The 16,482-nt window shown below is 39.8% G+C and overlaps 2 protein-coding genes across 3 annotated transcripts in view; one reads left to right on the top strand and one right to left on the bottom strand.

The window, feature by feature from the left end:
• LOC102402808 (antigen WC1.1) overlaps positions 1-16,482 on the bottom strand; it is a gene marked incomplete in the record, with an annotated part of 1,152,186 nt that overhangs the window by 448,691 nt on the left and 687,013 nt on the right.
• The window catches only part of LOC123465666 (antigen WC1.1-like), a 61,150-nt gene that overhangs the window by 1,019 nt on the left and 43,649 nt on the right, over positions 1-16,482 (top strand). For both annotated transcript variants that reach the window (XM_045165271.1, XM_045165270.1), the window contains exon 2: positions 6,515-6,844. In XM_045165271.1, coding sequence (XP_045021206.1) covers positions 6,515-6,844 — 330 coding nt within the window. The remainder of the gene's footprint in view (positions 1-6,514; positions 6,845-16,482) is intronic.

The raw sequence follows: 16,482 nt of genomic DNA, 5'->3' as shown, positions 1-16,482 counted from the left end.
CTCTGCCTGCTTACCTCACCTGTCCCTACCAGGTGTCCATTACAGAGCAGAAGCCCACAGCCAGGAGAGGGGACCTCTTGTCTGTAGAGATCAGTTGATGTGCAGCCACAGGTGTATGAGTTCCCTAGTCTCTGCCCCAATCCCTGTGACATTTCCTGATGTGCTGGGGCCCTGGGATGGTCCTTTCCCCTCCCAGGATCTGCTGTGACTCTGTAGGGAGCACTTTCTGCCTCGCGCCCTCTCCTGTTCCTCTCTGGAGCTGGTTTCCCCTGAGTGAGAGGACGGCGGGTGTCAGGGCTGGGGCTGCGGAGAATCTGGTCTCCAGCCTGGAGAAGGCAGCTTTCTCAGATGTGGGTGCTGATCTGGCTGAGACTCCGTGCAGCCCTATCTCATCTCAGAGCTCACTGTCATCCCCTAGACCTCAGCCTTGCGTCCACAGCTCTCCTTGGGAAGTCCCCTCCCTCCTCATCTCTGCTCCTTGAGTGCTGGGCAGGTGCTGGTGAAATGTCTCCTTCTGAGGGCTCTGGGGGTCAGAGGTGGGTTTTGGTCGCACAAGGGGGAGATGATGGATGTTTTGATGCATGGCTCCCTCCTCTTACAAGAAAAATTGTAGGAAATTGTTGTTTTAAAAATCAGTTGTTTTTTTAAGAAGCAAGAATATTTCACCAAAGCAAGCACTATTTTCATTTTCTTCGAAACAACACCATTCAGGGTTATCCTATAACATTTTATTCTTCTACTTCATGTTACAGTAGACTTGCTCCTTGTAGAATAATAGTCTTGGCCTTTCTGAGCACCTGATGATTTCTCACATGTTACAGGAATCTCCACCTTGAAATTCATGATGGGCATTGGCATAAAACTATCTCTCAAATGCAATTGATGCCATTAGCGTAGATCCTCAGGATTAGATAATCTGGCATATATTGTTTTGTATCCTGTTTTTACAATCCAGAATATATTTTGGGCATTTTTCTATATCATTAACTATTCTTTTACACACTAAAGCATTTTATTGTAGATTTAAAAAATACAGGCTATCACAGGGATAGTACTGAATTTTTTAACTGCCTCCAGCTATTTCACTATATGCAGAAATGCAATATGCTCACCTGACCATCTGTATTGAGCATTTAGTTGTTTTCAACATTTTTTGCTATTATGAAAATGTTACTCTGAACTTCCCTGTGTTTAAATGTAGGACCATCCATGACTGCTTCTCTTAATCATATTCTAAAGGTGAGGTTTCCGGGAATTCCCTGGTGGTCCAGTAACTAAGACTCCCTGCTCCTAGTGCAGGGTCCCAGATTCGATCCCTGGTCAGGGAACTAGATTCCACATGTGGCAACTGAGAGTTCACGTGCTGCAGCTAAAGATCCTGCATATGGCAACTAAGACCTAGGCAGTCAAATAAATAGATAAATAAACAAATATTTAAATGTTGAAAAAAAAAGTGGAGTTGCTGCTTTATAGGCTGAGTACCTCTAAGGCTTTAAGGCTTTGTACCTATACCTTTACAGTTTTTGGTACATAGAGATTAATGCTTGCCAGAAATAGCTGCACTGAACTTTAATTCTACAAATGGTGAATGAGAATGTTAGTTTCCACATAGCTTCACCAACTTTGTCTTCTTATGAGGTTCTAAAACCTTAGCCAGTTTGGTAGGCAAATACTGGCATATATTAGCTAATTTAATCCTTCCTTTGTGAATTACTTTGCTGATTACATTTGTCCTTTTTACCTGGTGATGGCTATCGTTTTTGTCATGATTTGTATTGAAGCTCTTTATACTACTACTATCATCTACTGCAACAACCTACAGTGCACTTACTTATATGAACTCGTTTGAGCACACAGCAGTCCAACAAGACAGAATATATTTTTTATCCACCGAACAGATCACTGAGGCAAAGCAAAGTCACTTGCCCAAGATGAGTCAGTTGTAAGACACAGAGGTAAGACTTGAAACCAAGCAATTTGGGTGCAAGTCCCTGTCCTATCGAATTACATTATTTGTAGACTGAATATGCTTCCTTCAGTTTATTGTTTGATTTTTTTGGCTGTACCAAACAAGACCAGGAATCAAGCCTGTGGTACCTGCATTGGAAGTGCAGAGTCCTAATTGTTGAACCACCAGGGAAGTCCCTCATGGAAGTTTCTAATAATATTAATTGCCTGTTAAAATTTCCCATTTTTGTTTCCACTTTCAGAGCCTTGTCAAGCATGTTCTTCCCCACTTCAAATTTAAATAAATTATTTTTATCTGTAATAATTTTATGAATATATTTAAATATGTAAATACTAAATAATTGTGTAAGTTATTTTATGTATGATATGACATTCTACCTAATTTTATTTTTTCCAATGTCATTCCTGAATTATTTTTCTTTTCTTACTGATTTGAATGCCATAAATGTGCTAAATTATATCATTTCCATACCTTCTTTTCAGAATTCATTTAGACTTTCATCCCACAAATGTTTATTAATTTAAAGGTGGGTTTGTGGGGCATTCAATCCATACCCTTTGCAATTCACCAGATGCTGAGGCCCTAATGATGGTGAATAAAGCTCCCTGGCCCATATTAACTGATAGTCTAGTGAAGCTGGACAATAAAACTAGAAATTATAATAAACTCTGATAAGTGCCATCAGTGGGGACACCAGCGGGTTTTTTTTTTTTTTTTCCCAATGAGTTAGCTTTTCGTATCAAGTGACCAAAGTATTGGAGCTTCAACTTCAGTATCAGTCCTTCCAATGAATATTCAGGGTTGATTTCTTTCCTGACAGTCCAAGGCACTCTCAAGAGTCTTCTCCAACACCACAGTTCAAAAGCATCAATTCTTCGGTGCTGCTTCCCAGGTGGTGCTAGTGGTAAAGGACCCGCCTGCCAATGCAGGAGACATAAGAGATGCAGTTTCAATCCCTGGCTTGGGAAGATCCCCTGGAGAAGGAAATGACAATCCACTCCAGTATTCTTGCCTGGGGAATCCCATGGATAGAGAAACCTGTCAGGCTGTGGTTCATAGGGTCACAAACAGTTGGACACTACTGAAACGACTTAGCATGCATGCACGCAGCTTTCTTTATGGTTCAACTCTCACATCCATACATGACCACAGGAAAAATCACAGCTTTGACTATACGGACTTTTGTTTGCAAATTGAGGTCTCTGCTTTTTAATATGCTGACTAGGTTTGTTATGGATTTTCTTCCAAGGAGCAAGTGTCTTTTCATTTCATGGTTGCAGTCATTGTCCACAGGGATTTTGGAGCCCCCCAAAATAAAATCTGTTACTACTTCCACTTTTTCCCTATTGAATTTAGTTCAGATGACCATTTCAAGTATTAAAAGCTGAGATATATATTTCAAGCTCCCATTACTATTATTCCTGTCATTCTTTCCCTCGCATTTGCAAAAGTTTTTGTCTCTCTATATAGTTGTTTTTATCTATTGTTTCCAGCTTTATTGGAAGGTAATCACCATATAATAAGATATAAGTGAAAGGTATACAGTATGATGACTTGAAATACATATGTATATATTCTCCAGTGAAGACATACAGGTGTCCGAAAAAAGACATGAAAAGATGCTGAGCATCACTAATCATTAGAGAAATGCAAATCAAAAGTACAAAGAGGCATCACCTCACACCAGTCAGAATTGGCCATCAAAAACTCTATAAAGCATAAATGCTGGGGATGGTGTAGAGAAAAGGGACTCAACCAAGAGCAGACTCATTGGAAATGATGCTGGAAAGCATTGAAGGCAAGAGGAGAAGGGGGTGGCAGAGGAGGAGATGGTTAGATAGCATGATGGTTAGAAATCATCATGAATTTGAGCAAGCTTCAGGATATAGTGGAGGACAGGTGAGCCTGGAGTGCGTGAGTCCATGAATTCACAAAGAGTTAGACATGACTTAGCAACTGAACAACAACAAATAACTGATTCACTCTGCTGTACAGAGGATACAACATTGCAAAGCAACTATACTCCAATAAAAATTAATTTTAAAAGGATACAAATGAACTTATTTACAAAACAGAAGCAGACTTACAGATATCCAAAACAACTTATGGTTACACAAGGGGAAATGTTGGGAGTTAGGGAGAGGGATAAATCAGGAATTTGAAATTAACACACACACACCTTACTATATATATGATAGATAATCGACATGGACCTACTGTATAGTACAGGGAAGTCTAACCAGTATTCTGTGGTAAGCTATGAGAGAAAAGAATCTAAAAAAGAATGAGTGTATGTATTAAAATATATAACCGAGTCACTTTACTGTACACCTGAAACTAACACAACATTATAAATCAACTATACTCCCCAAATTAAAGTATTAAAAAAGAAATACATATATATTTTGAAACTATTAACATAATTAAGTTAGTTAACACATTTATCACATTACATAGTTACTGTGTGTATGTTATGAGAACTTTTAAGATTGACTTTATCAGTAATGATCAAATATACAATCCAGTATTGTCAACTAAGATCATGACAACTGATTCCATCATTTCTTGGCAAAAAGATGGGGAAAAAGTGGAAACAGTGACAGATTTTATTTTCTCGGGCTCCAAAATTACCATAGATGGTGACTGAAGCTATGAAATCAAAAGATGTTTTCTCCTTGGAAGAAAAGCTATGGCAAATCTAGGCAGCATATTAAAAAACAGAGAGATCACTTTACCAACAAAGGTCCCTATAATCAAAACTATGGCCTTTCCAGTAGTCATGTATGGTTGTGAGAGCTGGACCATAAAGAAAGTTGAGCACCAATGAAGTGATGCTTTCAAACTGTGGTGCTGGAGAATACTCTTGAGAGTCCCTTGGGCAATGAGGAGATCAATTTGTCGATCCTAAAGGATATCAACCTGAATATTCATTGGAAGACTGATGCTGAAGCTACAATACTTTGGCCACCTGATATGACGAGCCAATTCACTGGAAAAGACCCTGATGTTGGGAAAGACTGAGAGCAGGAGAAGAAAGGAGTGACAGAGGATGAGATAGTTGGATGGCATCACCAACTCAATGGACATGAGTTTGAGCAAACTCCAGAAAATAGTGAAGGACAGGGAAGCCTGGCATGCTGAAGTTTATGGGCTTGCAGAGAGTAGGACATGACTTGGTGACTAAATAACAATTGTCAACTACAGTCACATGTACATTCCATCCCCAGGGCTTATCTATATTCTAAGTAGAAGTTTGTACCACCATCATCCTTTCCTCCTACTCCCATCCCTACCCAGGCAACCACCAATTTACTCTCCTTATCTATGAATTTGTGTTTTTTTTTTTTAAGAGTTCACATATAAATGAGACCAAACAGTATTTGCTTTTCTCTGTCTTACTTCTTTCACTTAGCATAATGCCTTCCTACATTAATTATGTGTTGCTGTGCTACAAATTACTGCAAAGCTTGGCATCTTAGCCCTCATGATTAGAGCCCATGCTCAGCAACAAGAGAAGCCACCGGCAGGAGAGGCTCATACACCACAATGAAGAGTAGCCTCTACTCTGTAACTAGAGAAAGTCTGTGAGTGGCAACAAAAACCCAGCACAGCCAAAAATAAACAAACAAAACAAAACAACAGCTTAAAGCAGCAAACATCTAGCACCTTATAATTTCCATGGGCTAGGAATCAGCAAGGGTCCTCTGACTTGTGTTGTCTCACTGGTTCAATCATCTGAAGGTTCAACGAGGAGTGGGTACCACTCAAACCCACCTGGTTGTTGGCAGCATTCAGACTCTAGGAGACTGTTTAACTGAGAGCCTCAGTCTCTTGCTGGCTGTTGCCAAGAGGCCTCCCTTGGTTGTTTGTCATGAGGGTCTCTCCATACACAGCTCACAATGTGGCAGCTGGCTTCATTAGAGCGAGCGAGAGAGAGATAGGTCACCAAAAGGAAACCAGAGTCATCTTGAAACCTAATCTCTTAAGTGACATCTCATCACTTTTGCCAAATACTATTTGTTACATGCATGTTACTAGATACATTGGAGTGTGGGGATTACACAAGGGCATGAACACAGGTGACAGGAATAACTGGGACACTGTGGAGCCTGTTACCCCAGCCCTCTGTTCCTGAGCTGGATGAGATGCTCCCTATGGACAGGGAAGGAGAGGGAGGATTCCTCCCTGGGTCCTGGGCCATGAGCTGTAACTGAGATGGGGAAGCTGGGCCCTAGTAGCCTTGGGCACATCTACAGGGAGGGCAGCATCCAGAGTCTCTGGAGGCCTGTCCTCAGTGGTGTCCCTGGAGCTGGTTCCACAGGCTTGTGAGAAACACCTGGTGCCTCCTTTCCTGCTCCACGTTCAGTGATGGCACATTGGGGGTTTCGAGTTGGCCACGGTGGGAATGTTTATACCATAAAAGTCAACAAATGCAGGGATTTTTTTTCCCCTCAGAGAGAAGATTATTTTTTAATACTTACCAGCACACCACTGCACTCTCTCTTAAAATCTCTCCTGTGTCCTGTGTCTGTGTCTCTCTTGCAGTTCTGGAGCTGAGGCTGAAGGATGGAGCCCACCGCTGTGAGGGGAGAGTGGAAGCGAAGTACAAAGGAGAATGGGGCACTGTGTATGCTGGGAACTGGCTCATAAATGGTGTAGAAGACGTGTGCAGACGACTGGAATGTGGAGTTGCCATTGATGCTCCCAGAGGGTCTTATTTTGGACCAAGACTTGGCCCCATTTGGTTTTTATATGGTTCTTGTGATAGTATAGATGCTGAATCAACTTTGAGTATCTATAAGTGTGTTCATATTGATTTTAAAAACTATAATGACACCTTCTCTCATGACCAGGATATTGGAGCAGTCTGCTCAGGTAAGGCCTGTCTGGTCTGGGAGGGGATTCCCAGCAGGAAACACCTCCGTCTCATTCACAGAACGATCATGGGGAAACCAGATCACATGCTTTAGAGCACCCTTGGGGGAAGACTCTGGTCACACTTGATTCTTAGAGCATTAGGTTCTCAAGGGGGGTTAAGGGTTTGCTTGGCCCTGGACAGTAAAAACTTCAGACTTGTGGACAGCTGGACCCTTCAGATCTCTGTGATGTGTCATAAGAGGCAGGGAAGTGAGGTCAAATGTTACAAACAGGTACAACTGCTGGGTTATATTTTCATACAATGATGTGACAGATTAGTTTCATCATGATTATTTTTTATTCTATTGAGATGGCCAGTCAGGTTTGGCCACAAGAGAGGGCATAAGAGAGGGCAAGCATAGTTTATAACACTCTCTGGTCTTAAAAAAACAGAGTCACCAGAGGTATGAAGGGATCATATCAGGGAGGCTGCAAGGAGGTTGACTCAACAAAGCACGAGAAGCCAAAAGAGTGAAGACACATGGAGAAGTGACAACACCGGGAGTCAGGGTGCAACACAAGGAAAAGGCATGAGGGGATCTCACTGGTGCATTTGAAGGTCCCAGGTCACAGTCAGGGCAAGGAGGATTTGTGGCAGGAGCTAGTCTCATCACCTGGCCACCTTGGTGGGGAGCTCACATTCTGTTTGTGGAGTTGTTGAAGGAGAAGGAAAATATGAAACTTGGAAATTAACAGCACAGTAGCTGACGCACATCAAGTGTAACAGTCAGTGAGGCTAATAGGACCTGAAGTGACTCATGAGAAGTGCTCAGTGCTAAGCACATTGGATTGTGCCAAGGTGGAGACAGTAAAGATAGCAGTGAGACTAGGGTATGAGTAGGTGGTCAGTTTCCAGTGGTTATTACAATGGTGGAAGATCTAGATGCTTTACACATTAATCCCATCAGACCAGGTGGACTAGAGGAAAAGTCAGATATCACAGTGAGTTCCTAATGTAGGTAGTTGAGTCTTTCAAAATGGTCAGCCATCTGGTGGGTGAGACAGGGGGAGCCCTGAGAATATTTGCAGTACATTTCTAGCAGCTCATGGCTAATCAGCTCTTTTGGGGAAGATCACCAGAAAAGTGATCTTTTCCAATCTCACCCTCAAAAGATCTTTGATGATACTAGTTGAGACCCCTAAGAAAAGAATTACTTTAATTTAGGCTACTTTATTGAGGTATGACTGACATACAAAACGCTGTATATATTTAATGTATACAACTTAGAACTTTGGGAGGTAAGTATACATCTGCAAATGTTTTCTTCTGTTATTATTATTATTAAAAATAATTAGTTTCAAGGGGCATTTGAGTTTCAGATAGGAATTTTTTGTTTTAAGAAAATCTGTTTTCTGGCATTTCAAGTAATATTTCTATTGTTACCGTGCCCTAATCATGGTTTCAACTGCAGATAAAATTGTGGAAACACTACATGTGTTTCCACCTTATTTTGATAAATCAGCATCTGAGTAAAAATGCAGTGTGTGGTGCTGTAAGCTTATGTGATGTTGGAGCTCCTAATGTTACTGTTTTAAGAAAATCAGTGTTTCAATATTAATTTCAGTCAGGATATACTTAAAAATTAACAGGGTGCTATGGCATTTTAACCTTGATTATGGTTTTTACTCCCTAAGGCTGCTCTAATTTAGACTTTCACATGTTTATGAACTGTTCCAGTTTTTTTGTGCTAATCTCTTTGTCAGTTTCTTCCCTCTGGTCTATCGCTTCTATATTTTCAGAAACATGTTTTAGTGAAGGCTGGTCAAAGTGGTGACACAGGAGAAGTAAAAAGAGAATAGCATGTCTGTTCCAATTCTCTAATTGAAACTGAAGTCTTGGAGTTTCTTCTCAATTTTAGGAAAGTGGTGTGAAAGAGAATTTCACCCTCTTGACCTTTTAGAACTAATACCCAAAAAAGATGTCCTTTTCATTATAGGGGACTGGAATGCAAAAGTAGGAAGTCAAGAAACACCTGGAGTAACAGGCAAATTTGGCCTTGGAATACGGAATGAAGCAGGGCAAAGACTAATAGAGTTTTGCCAAGAAAATGCACTACTCATAACAAACACCCTCTTCCAACAACACAAGAGAAGACTCTATACATGGACATCACCAGATGGTCAACACCGAAATCAGATTGATTATATTCTTTGCAGCCAGAGATGGAGAAGCTGTATACCATCAGCAAAAACAAGACCAGGAGCTGACTGTGGCTCAGACCATGAACTCCTTATTGCCAAATTCGACTTAAATTGAAGAAAGTAGGGAAAACCACAAGACCATTCAGGTATGACCTAAATCAAATCCCTTATGATTATACAGTGGAAGTGAGAAATAGATTTAATGGCCTAGATCTGATAGACTGCCTGATGAACTATGGAATGAGGTTCGTGACATTGTACAGGAGACAGGGATCAAGATCATCCCCATGGAAAAGAAATGCAAAAAAGCAAAATGGCTGTCTGGGGAGGCCTTACAAATAGCTGTGAAAAGAAGAGAAGCCAAAAGCAAAGGAGAAAAGGAAAGATATAAACATCTGAATGCAGTGTTCCAAAGAATAGCAAGGAGAGATAAGAAAGCCTTCTTCAGCAATCAATGCAAAGAAATAGAGGAAACCAACAGAATGGGAAAGACTAGGGATCTCTTCAAGAAAATCAGAGATACCAAAGGAACATTTCATGCAAAGATGGGCTCGATAAAGGACAGAAATGGTAGGGACCTAACAGAAGCAGAAGATATTAAGAAAAAATGGCAAGAATACACAGAAGAACTGTACAAAAAAGATCTTCACGACCCAGGTAATCACGATGGTGTGATCACTGACCTAGAGCCAGACATCCTGGAATGTGAAGTTAAGTGGGCCTTAGAAAGCATCACTATGAACAAAGCTAGTGGAGGTGATGGAATTCCAGTTGAGCTATTCCAAATCCTGAATGATGATGCTTTGAAAGTGCTGCACTCAACATGCCAGCAAATTTGGAAAACCCAGCAGTGGCCACAGGACTGGAAAAGGTCAGTTTTCCTTCCAATCCCAAAGAAAGGCAATGCCAAAGAATGCTCAAACTACCGCACAACTGCACTCATCTCATACGCTAGTAAAGTAATGCTCAAAATTCTCCAAGCCAGGCTTCAGTAATATGTGAACCATGAATTTCCTGGTGTTCAAACTGGTTTTAGAAAAGGCAGAGGAACCAGAGATCAAATTGCCAACATCTGCTGGATCATCGAAAAAGCAAGAGAGTTCCAGAAAAACATCTATTTCCTCTTTATTGACTATGCCAAAGCCTTTGACTGTGTGGATCACAATAAACTGTGGAAAATTCTGAAAGAGATGGGAATACCAGGGCACCTGAACTGCCTCTTGAGAAATTTGTATGCAGGTCAGGAAGAAACAGTTAGAACTGGACATGGAACAACAGACTGGTTCCAAAGAGGAAAAGGAGTTCGTCAAGGCTGTATATTGCCACCCTGTTTATTTAACTTATATGCAGAGTACATCATGAGAAACGCTGACTGGAAGAAACACAAACTGGAATCAAGATTGCCGAGAGAAATATCAATCACCTCAGATATGCAGATGACACCACCCTTATGGCAGAAAGTGAAGAGGAACTAAAAAGCCTCTTGATGGAAGTGAAAGTGGAGAGTGAAAAAGTTGGCTTAAAGCTCAACATTCAGAAAATGAAGATCATGGCATCCGGTCCCATCACTTCATGGGAAATAGATGTGGAAACAGTGGAAACAGTATCAGACTTTATTTTTATTGGCTCCAAAATCACTACAGATGGTGACTGCAGCCATGAAATTAAAAGACGCTTACTCCTTGGAAGGAAAGTTATGACCAACCTAGATAGCATATTCAAAAGCAGAGACATTACTTTGCCAACAAAGGTCCGTCTAGTCAAGGCTATGGTTTTTCCTGTGGTCATGTATGGATGTGAGAGTTGGACTGTGAAGAAGGCTGAGCGCCGAAGAATTGATGCTTTTGAACTGTGGTGTTGGAGAAGACTCTTGAGAGTCCCTTGGACTGCAAGGAGATCCAACCAGTCCATTCTGAAGGAGATCAGCCCTGGGATTTCTTTGGAAGGAATGATGCTAAAGCTGAAACTCCAGTACTTTGGCCACCTCATGCGAAGAGCTGACTCATTGGAAAAGACTCTGATGCTGGGAGGGATTGGGGGCAAGAGGAGAAGGGGACGACAGAGGATGAGATGGCTGGATGGCATCACTGACTTGATGGACATGGATCTTAGTGAACTCTGGGAGTTGGTGATTGACAGGGAGGCCTGGCGTGCTGCGATTCATGGGGTCACAAAGAGTCAGACACGACTGAGTTACTGATCTGATCTGATCTTATCAGATTGTTGAAGGTGAAGTACTGTGTTTAGGGTAAATCCAGAGTAGAAATCATTTCTGAGCTCTGTGGAAGAGCTGACATCAGAGGACTGCAATTTTCTTAATGGGAATTTTTTAAGAAACTTCAGATTTTTTTCAGATTTTCCATTTTTTTTGTGCTTTCAAATATTGGTAGTTGTATTTTCAAGGGAAGACATTCAAAGACCTAACAGAAGTAAAAGGATAAAAGAAAGGCAGCAGGAATACAAAGAAGAACTACACAAGAAAGGACTTATTGACCCAGATAACGATGATGATGTGGTCACTCACCTAGAGCCAGATATCTTGGAGTCTGAAGTCAAGTGGGCCTTAGGAAGCATTAAGACAAAAAAAGCTAGTGAAAGTGATGGAATTCCAGCTGAGCTAGTTCAAATCCTAAAAGATGACGCTGTTAGAGTGCTGCACTCAATATTCCAGCAAATTTGGAAAACTCAGCAATGGAGTTCCACAGGACTGGAAAAGGTCAGGTTGTTTTCATTTCAATCCCAAAGATGGACAATGCCAAAGAAAGTTTAAAGTTCCACACAACAGCACTCATTTCATATGCTAGCAAGGTAATGCTCAAAATCCTTCAAGCTAGGCTTCAACTGTATGTGAACTGAGAACTTCCAAATGTACACGCTGGATTTAGAAAAGGAAGAGGAACCAGAGGTCATATTGCCAACATCTGTTGGATCATAGAAAAAGCAAGAGAATTCCAGAAAAAAATCTACTTCTGTTTCATTGACTATGCTAAATCTTTTGACTGTGTGCATCACAACAAACTGTAGGAAATTCTTAAAAAGGTGGGAATACCAGACTACCTTACCTGTCAAGAAGCAGCAGCTAGAACCAAACATGGAACAATGGACTGGTTCAATGCAGGGAAAGGAGTATGACAAGGCTGTATGTTGTCACCCTGCTTATTTAATTTATATGCAGAGTACATCATGCGAGATGCTGGACTGAATGAAGCACAAGCTGGAATCAAGATATTCAGGAGAAATATCAACAACCTCAGATATGCAGATGTTATCACTCTAGTGGCAGAAAGTGAAGAGGAACTAAAGAACCTCTTGATGAAGGTGAAAGGAGAGTGAGAAAGCTGACTTAAAACTCATCATTCAAAAACTAAGATCAGTCTATGGTCACACCACCCTGAACATGCCCAATATTGTTAAAAAACTAAGATCATGGCATCCAGTCCCATCACTTCATGGCAAATGTGCAGTGCTAAGTCGCTTCAGTTGTGTCCAACTCTGCACAACCCTATGGACTGTAGCCTGCCAGGCTCCTTTGTTAATGGGATTTTCCAGGCAAGAATACTGAGGTGGGTTTCCATTTCCTCCTCCTGGGAATCTTCCCAGGATGGAAAGGAATCGAACCCACATCTCTTGTCTACCTCCATTGGTAGGAAGGTTCTTTACCACTAGCATCACTTGGGAAGCAAATATATGGGGGAGAAATGGAAACAGTGGCAGATTTTATTTTCTTGGGCTCCAAAAGCACTGCAGATGGTGACTTCAATGATGAAATTAAAAGATGCTTGCTCCTTGGAAGAAAAGCTATGATAAACCTAGATAGCATATTAAAAAGCAGAAACATCACTTTGCTGACAAAGGTCAAAGCTATGTTTTTTCCAGTAGTCTGGTATGGATGTGAGAGTTGGACCATAAAGAAGACTGAGCACCAAAGAACTGATGTTTTTGAACTGTGGTGCTGGAGAAGACTTTTGAGAATCCCTTGGACAACAAGGAGATCAAACCAGTCAATCCTAAAGAAAATCAACCTTGAATATTCATTGAAAGGACTGATGCTGAAGGTGAAGTTCCAATAGTTTGACCACCTGATGTGAAGAGCCAACTCATTGGAATAGACCCTGATTTGGGGAAAGATTGAGATGAGAGCAGGAGGAGAAGGTGGGCGACAGAAGACGAGATGGTTGGATGGCATCATTGACTCCATGGATATAAATCTGAGCAAACTCCAGAAGACAGTGAAAGACAGGGAAGCTTTGGGTGCTGCAGTCCACAGGGTGGCAGAGTTGGAAACGACTTAGTGACTGAACAACAATGTATCTTTTACATATTGGTAGGATCTAAAGTGATAACCCCCCTTTCATTCTTGGTGTTGTTAAATTTGTGTTCTTTTAGTTTTTCTTGATTGAATTTTTTGCTAGAGGATTATCAGTTTCATTAGCCTTTCAAAAAGATTACCAGTTGACTTTGTTGATTTTCTTTATTGTGTATGTTTCCTATTTCATTGATTTCTATTAGTTTTTGTTCTTCTCGTTTGGTTTTGATTTGCTGTATTTTTGTAGATTCTTGAGGTGGAATCTTAGATCATTTGCTCTCAGTTTTCTTTTCTTTTCTAATGTAAGCCTCAAGGAAGCATAAAGGCTATAAATTTTCCTCTAAATACCATTTCAGTTGCTTCATGCTGATTTGAAACTACATAATTTCTTTTGTATTTTATCATCATGAAATGTTCTTTTCTCTCTGAATATATTCTTTATCCTATAGGCTTACTTCATATAATGTTAATATATATAATACAGCTTTCTCTGATCAGTGTTTGCATGGTATATCTTTGTGTCCCTATGTTCCCATGTTTATACAGTGTATGATTTTGTCTTACTTTATGTAGTCTTATCATCTTGCTTTTAGTTGGAGTGTTTAAAGTATTTAAATTTAACATAATTATTTATATACTTGTGTTTAAGTTTACTAGCTTGCTGTTTGTTTTATGCTTTTTTGTTCCTATTTTAATCTTTAACTGAGCATTTTAAAACTCTATTTTATGTACTCTGTTGGTTTATTGGCTGTATCTCTTTTTGCAGAGCTCATCATAATGTTGAAAATATTACCCTTTAATCACATTTTTCTTTAGATAGCATGTCACTTAATATATAACGTAAGACATTATTATAGTATACTTCTATTTCCCTGTTCTTGTTATTTATGTTACTGTTGTCATATATTCTACTTATAAATATATTATAATTTTGTAATACAAAATTGTTACTTTTGTCTTAAATATTGTAGTATTTTAAAAATGAGAAGAAGTTTTTAAAATATTTACTTGCAGAATTATCATTTAACACAGTTCTTATTGCTTTGGGTAGATTCAAGTTTTAATTATTATCACTTTCCTTTAACTTTTAGACCTTTAGATAACATTTTTGTGTAGTGTATGTCTGATAGCCTCACATTCTATCATCTGTTATTCATCTGAAAGCACTTTAATTTTCTTTCAGGTTTGAGTTATTTTCAAAAGTGTCTGAATTATCTGGCTTGCATTACTTCAAACAAGAAATCAGTAATACTTAACATTGCTCCCCTATATATAGTGTGTCAAAATTTCCTGGCTGCTCTTAAGAGTTATTTTTGTTTATGAATGGATTTCAGCAATATATTATCAAGTGCCCTAGGTGGTTTTATTTAGTTTATCTTGTTTGAGATTTGTTTAGCCTCTTGGATCAGTGGGTTTATAGCTTCATTAAATTTGGAAAAATTCCATCTATCATTAAAAATTTTTTTTTCTACTTATCCCTTATTCTGAATCTCCAAATAACATATTTCACATGGTTTGATATTATCCTTCATGATACTAATTTCTACTAGTATTTTTCTCTCTCTACTTCAATTTGGATAGTCAATTGCTATGTATTGAATTTCCAAATCTTTTATTCTGCAATGTCTTGTGTCTTGTTAAGTTAATCCAGACAATTTTTCATTCCAGATATTGCATTTTAGTTTTAGAAGCTCCATTTGCTTTTTTTCCCCTATTTTGTTTTTAGATTAATATGTGTCTTGGTGTGTTTCGCCTTGGGTTTATCCTGTTTGGGACTCTCTGGGTTTCTTGGACTTGGGTGATTATTTCCTTCCCCATTTTAGGGAAGTTTTCAACTATTATCTCCTCAAGTATTTTCTCATGGTCTTTCTTGTTGTCTTCTTCTTCTGGAACCCCTATGATTCGAATGTTGTAGCGTTTAATATTGTCCTGGAGGTCTCTGAGATTGTCCTCATTTCTTTTAATTCGTTTTTCTTTTATCCTCTCTGATTCATTTATTTCTACCATTCTATCTTCTAATTCACTAATCCTATCTTCTGCCTCTGTTATTCTACTATTTGTTGCCTCCAGAGTGTTTTTAATTTCACTTATTGCATTATTCATTATATATTGACTTTTTTATTTCTTCTAGGTCCTTATTAAACCTTTCTTGCATCTTCTCAATCCTTGTCTCCAGGCTATTTATCTGTGATTCCATTTTAATTTCAAGATTTTGGGTCAATTTCACTATCATTATTCGGAATTCTTTATCAGGTAGATTCCCTATCTCTTCCTCTTTTGTTTGGTTTGGTGGACATTTATCTTGTTCCTTTATCTTCTGGGTATTCCTCTGTCTCTTCATCTTGTTTAAATTGCTGAGTTTGGGTGTCCTTTCTGTATTCTGGCAGTTTGTGGAGTTCTCTTTATTGTGGTGTTTCCTCGCTGTGTGTGGGTTTATACAGGTGGTTTGACAAGGTTTCCTGGTTAGGGAAGCTTGTGTAGGTGTTCTGGTGGGTGGAGCTGTATTTCTTCTCTCTAGAGTGCAATGAAATGTCCAGTAATGAGTTATGAGATGTCTATGGTTTTGAGGTGACTTTGGGCAGCCTGTATCTTGAAGCTCAGGGCTGTGTTCCTTTGTTGCTGGAGAATTTGCTTGGTATGTCTTGCCCTGGAACTTGTTGGCCCTTGTGTGGTGCTTGGTTTCAGTGTTGATATGGAGGCGTTTGATGAGCTCCTGTCAATTAATGTTCCTTGGAGTCAGGAGTTCCCTGGAGTCAGGGTTTGGATTTAAGCCTCCTGCTTCCAGTTATCGGTCTTATTTTTACAGTAGTTTCAAAACTTCTCCTTCTATACAGCACCATTGATAAAACATCTAAGTTAAAGATGAAAAGTTTCTCTACTGTGAGGGTCACTCAGAGAGGTTCACAGCATTACATGGAGAAGAGAAGAGGGAGGAGGGAGTTAGAGGTGACCCAAATGAGATGAGGTGGAATCAATAGTGGAAAGAGTGGGCTAGCCAGTGGTCACTTCCTTATGTGCACTCCACAACTGGACCACTCAGAGATGTTCACAGAGTTATACAGAGAAGAGGAGAAGGAGGAAGGAGACAGAGGTGGCCAGAAGGATAAAAGTGGGGAATGAAAAGGAGGGAGACAGATCCAGCCAGTAA

The sequence above is a fragment of the Bubalus bubalis genome, chromosome 4 (genome assembly GCF_019923935.1).
Source record: "Bubalus bubalis isolate 160015118507 breed Murrah chromosome 4, NDDB_SH_1, whole genome shotgun sequence".
Classification (NCBI taxonomy): Eukaryota; Metazoa; Chordata; class Mammalia; order Artiodactyla; family Bovidae; genus Bubalus; species Bubalus bubalis.
This window is presented reverse-complemented; position numbering and strand designations above follow the sequence as displayed.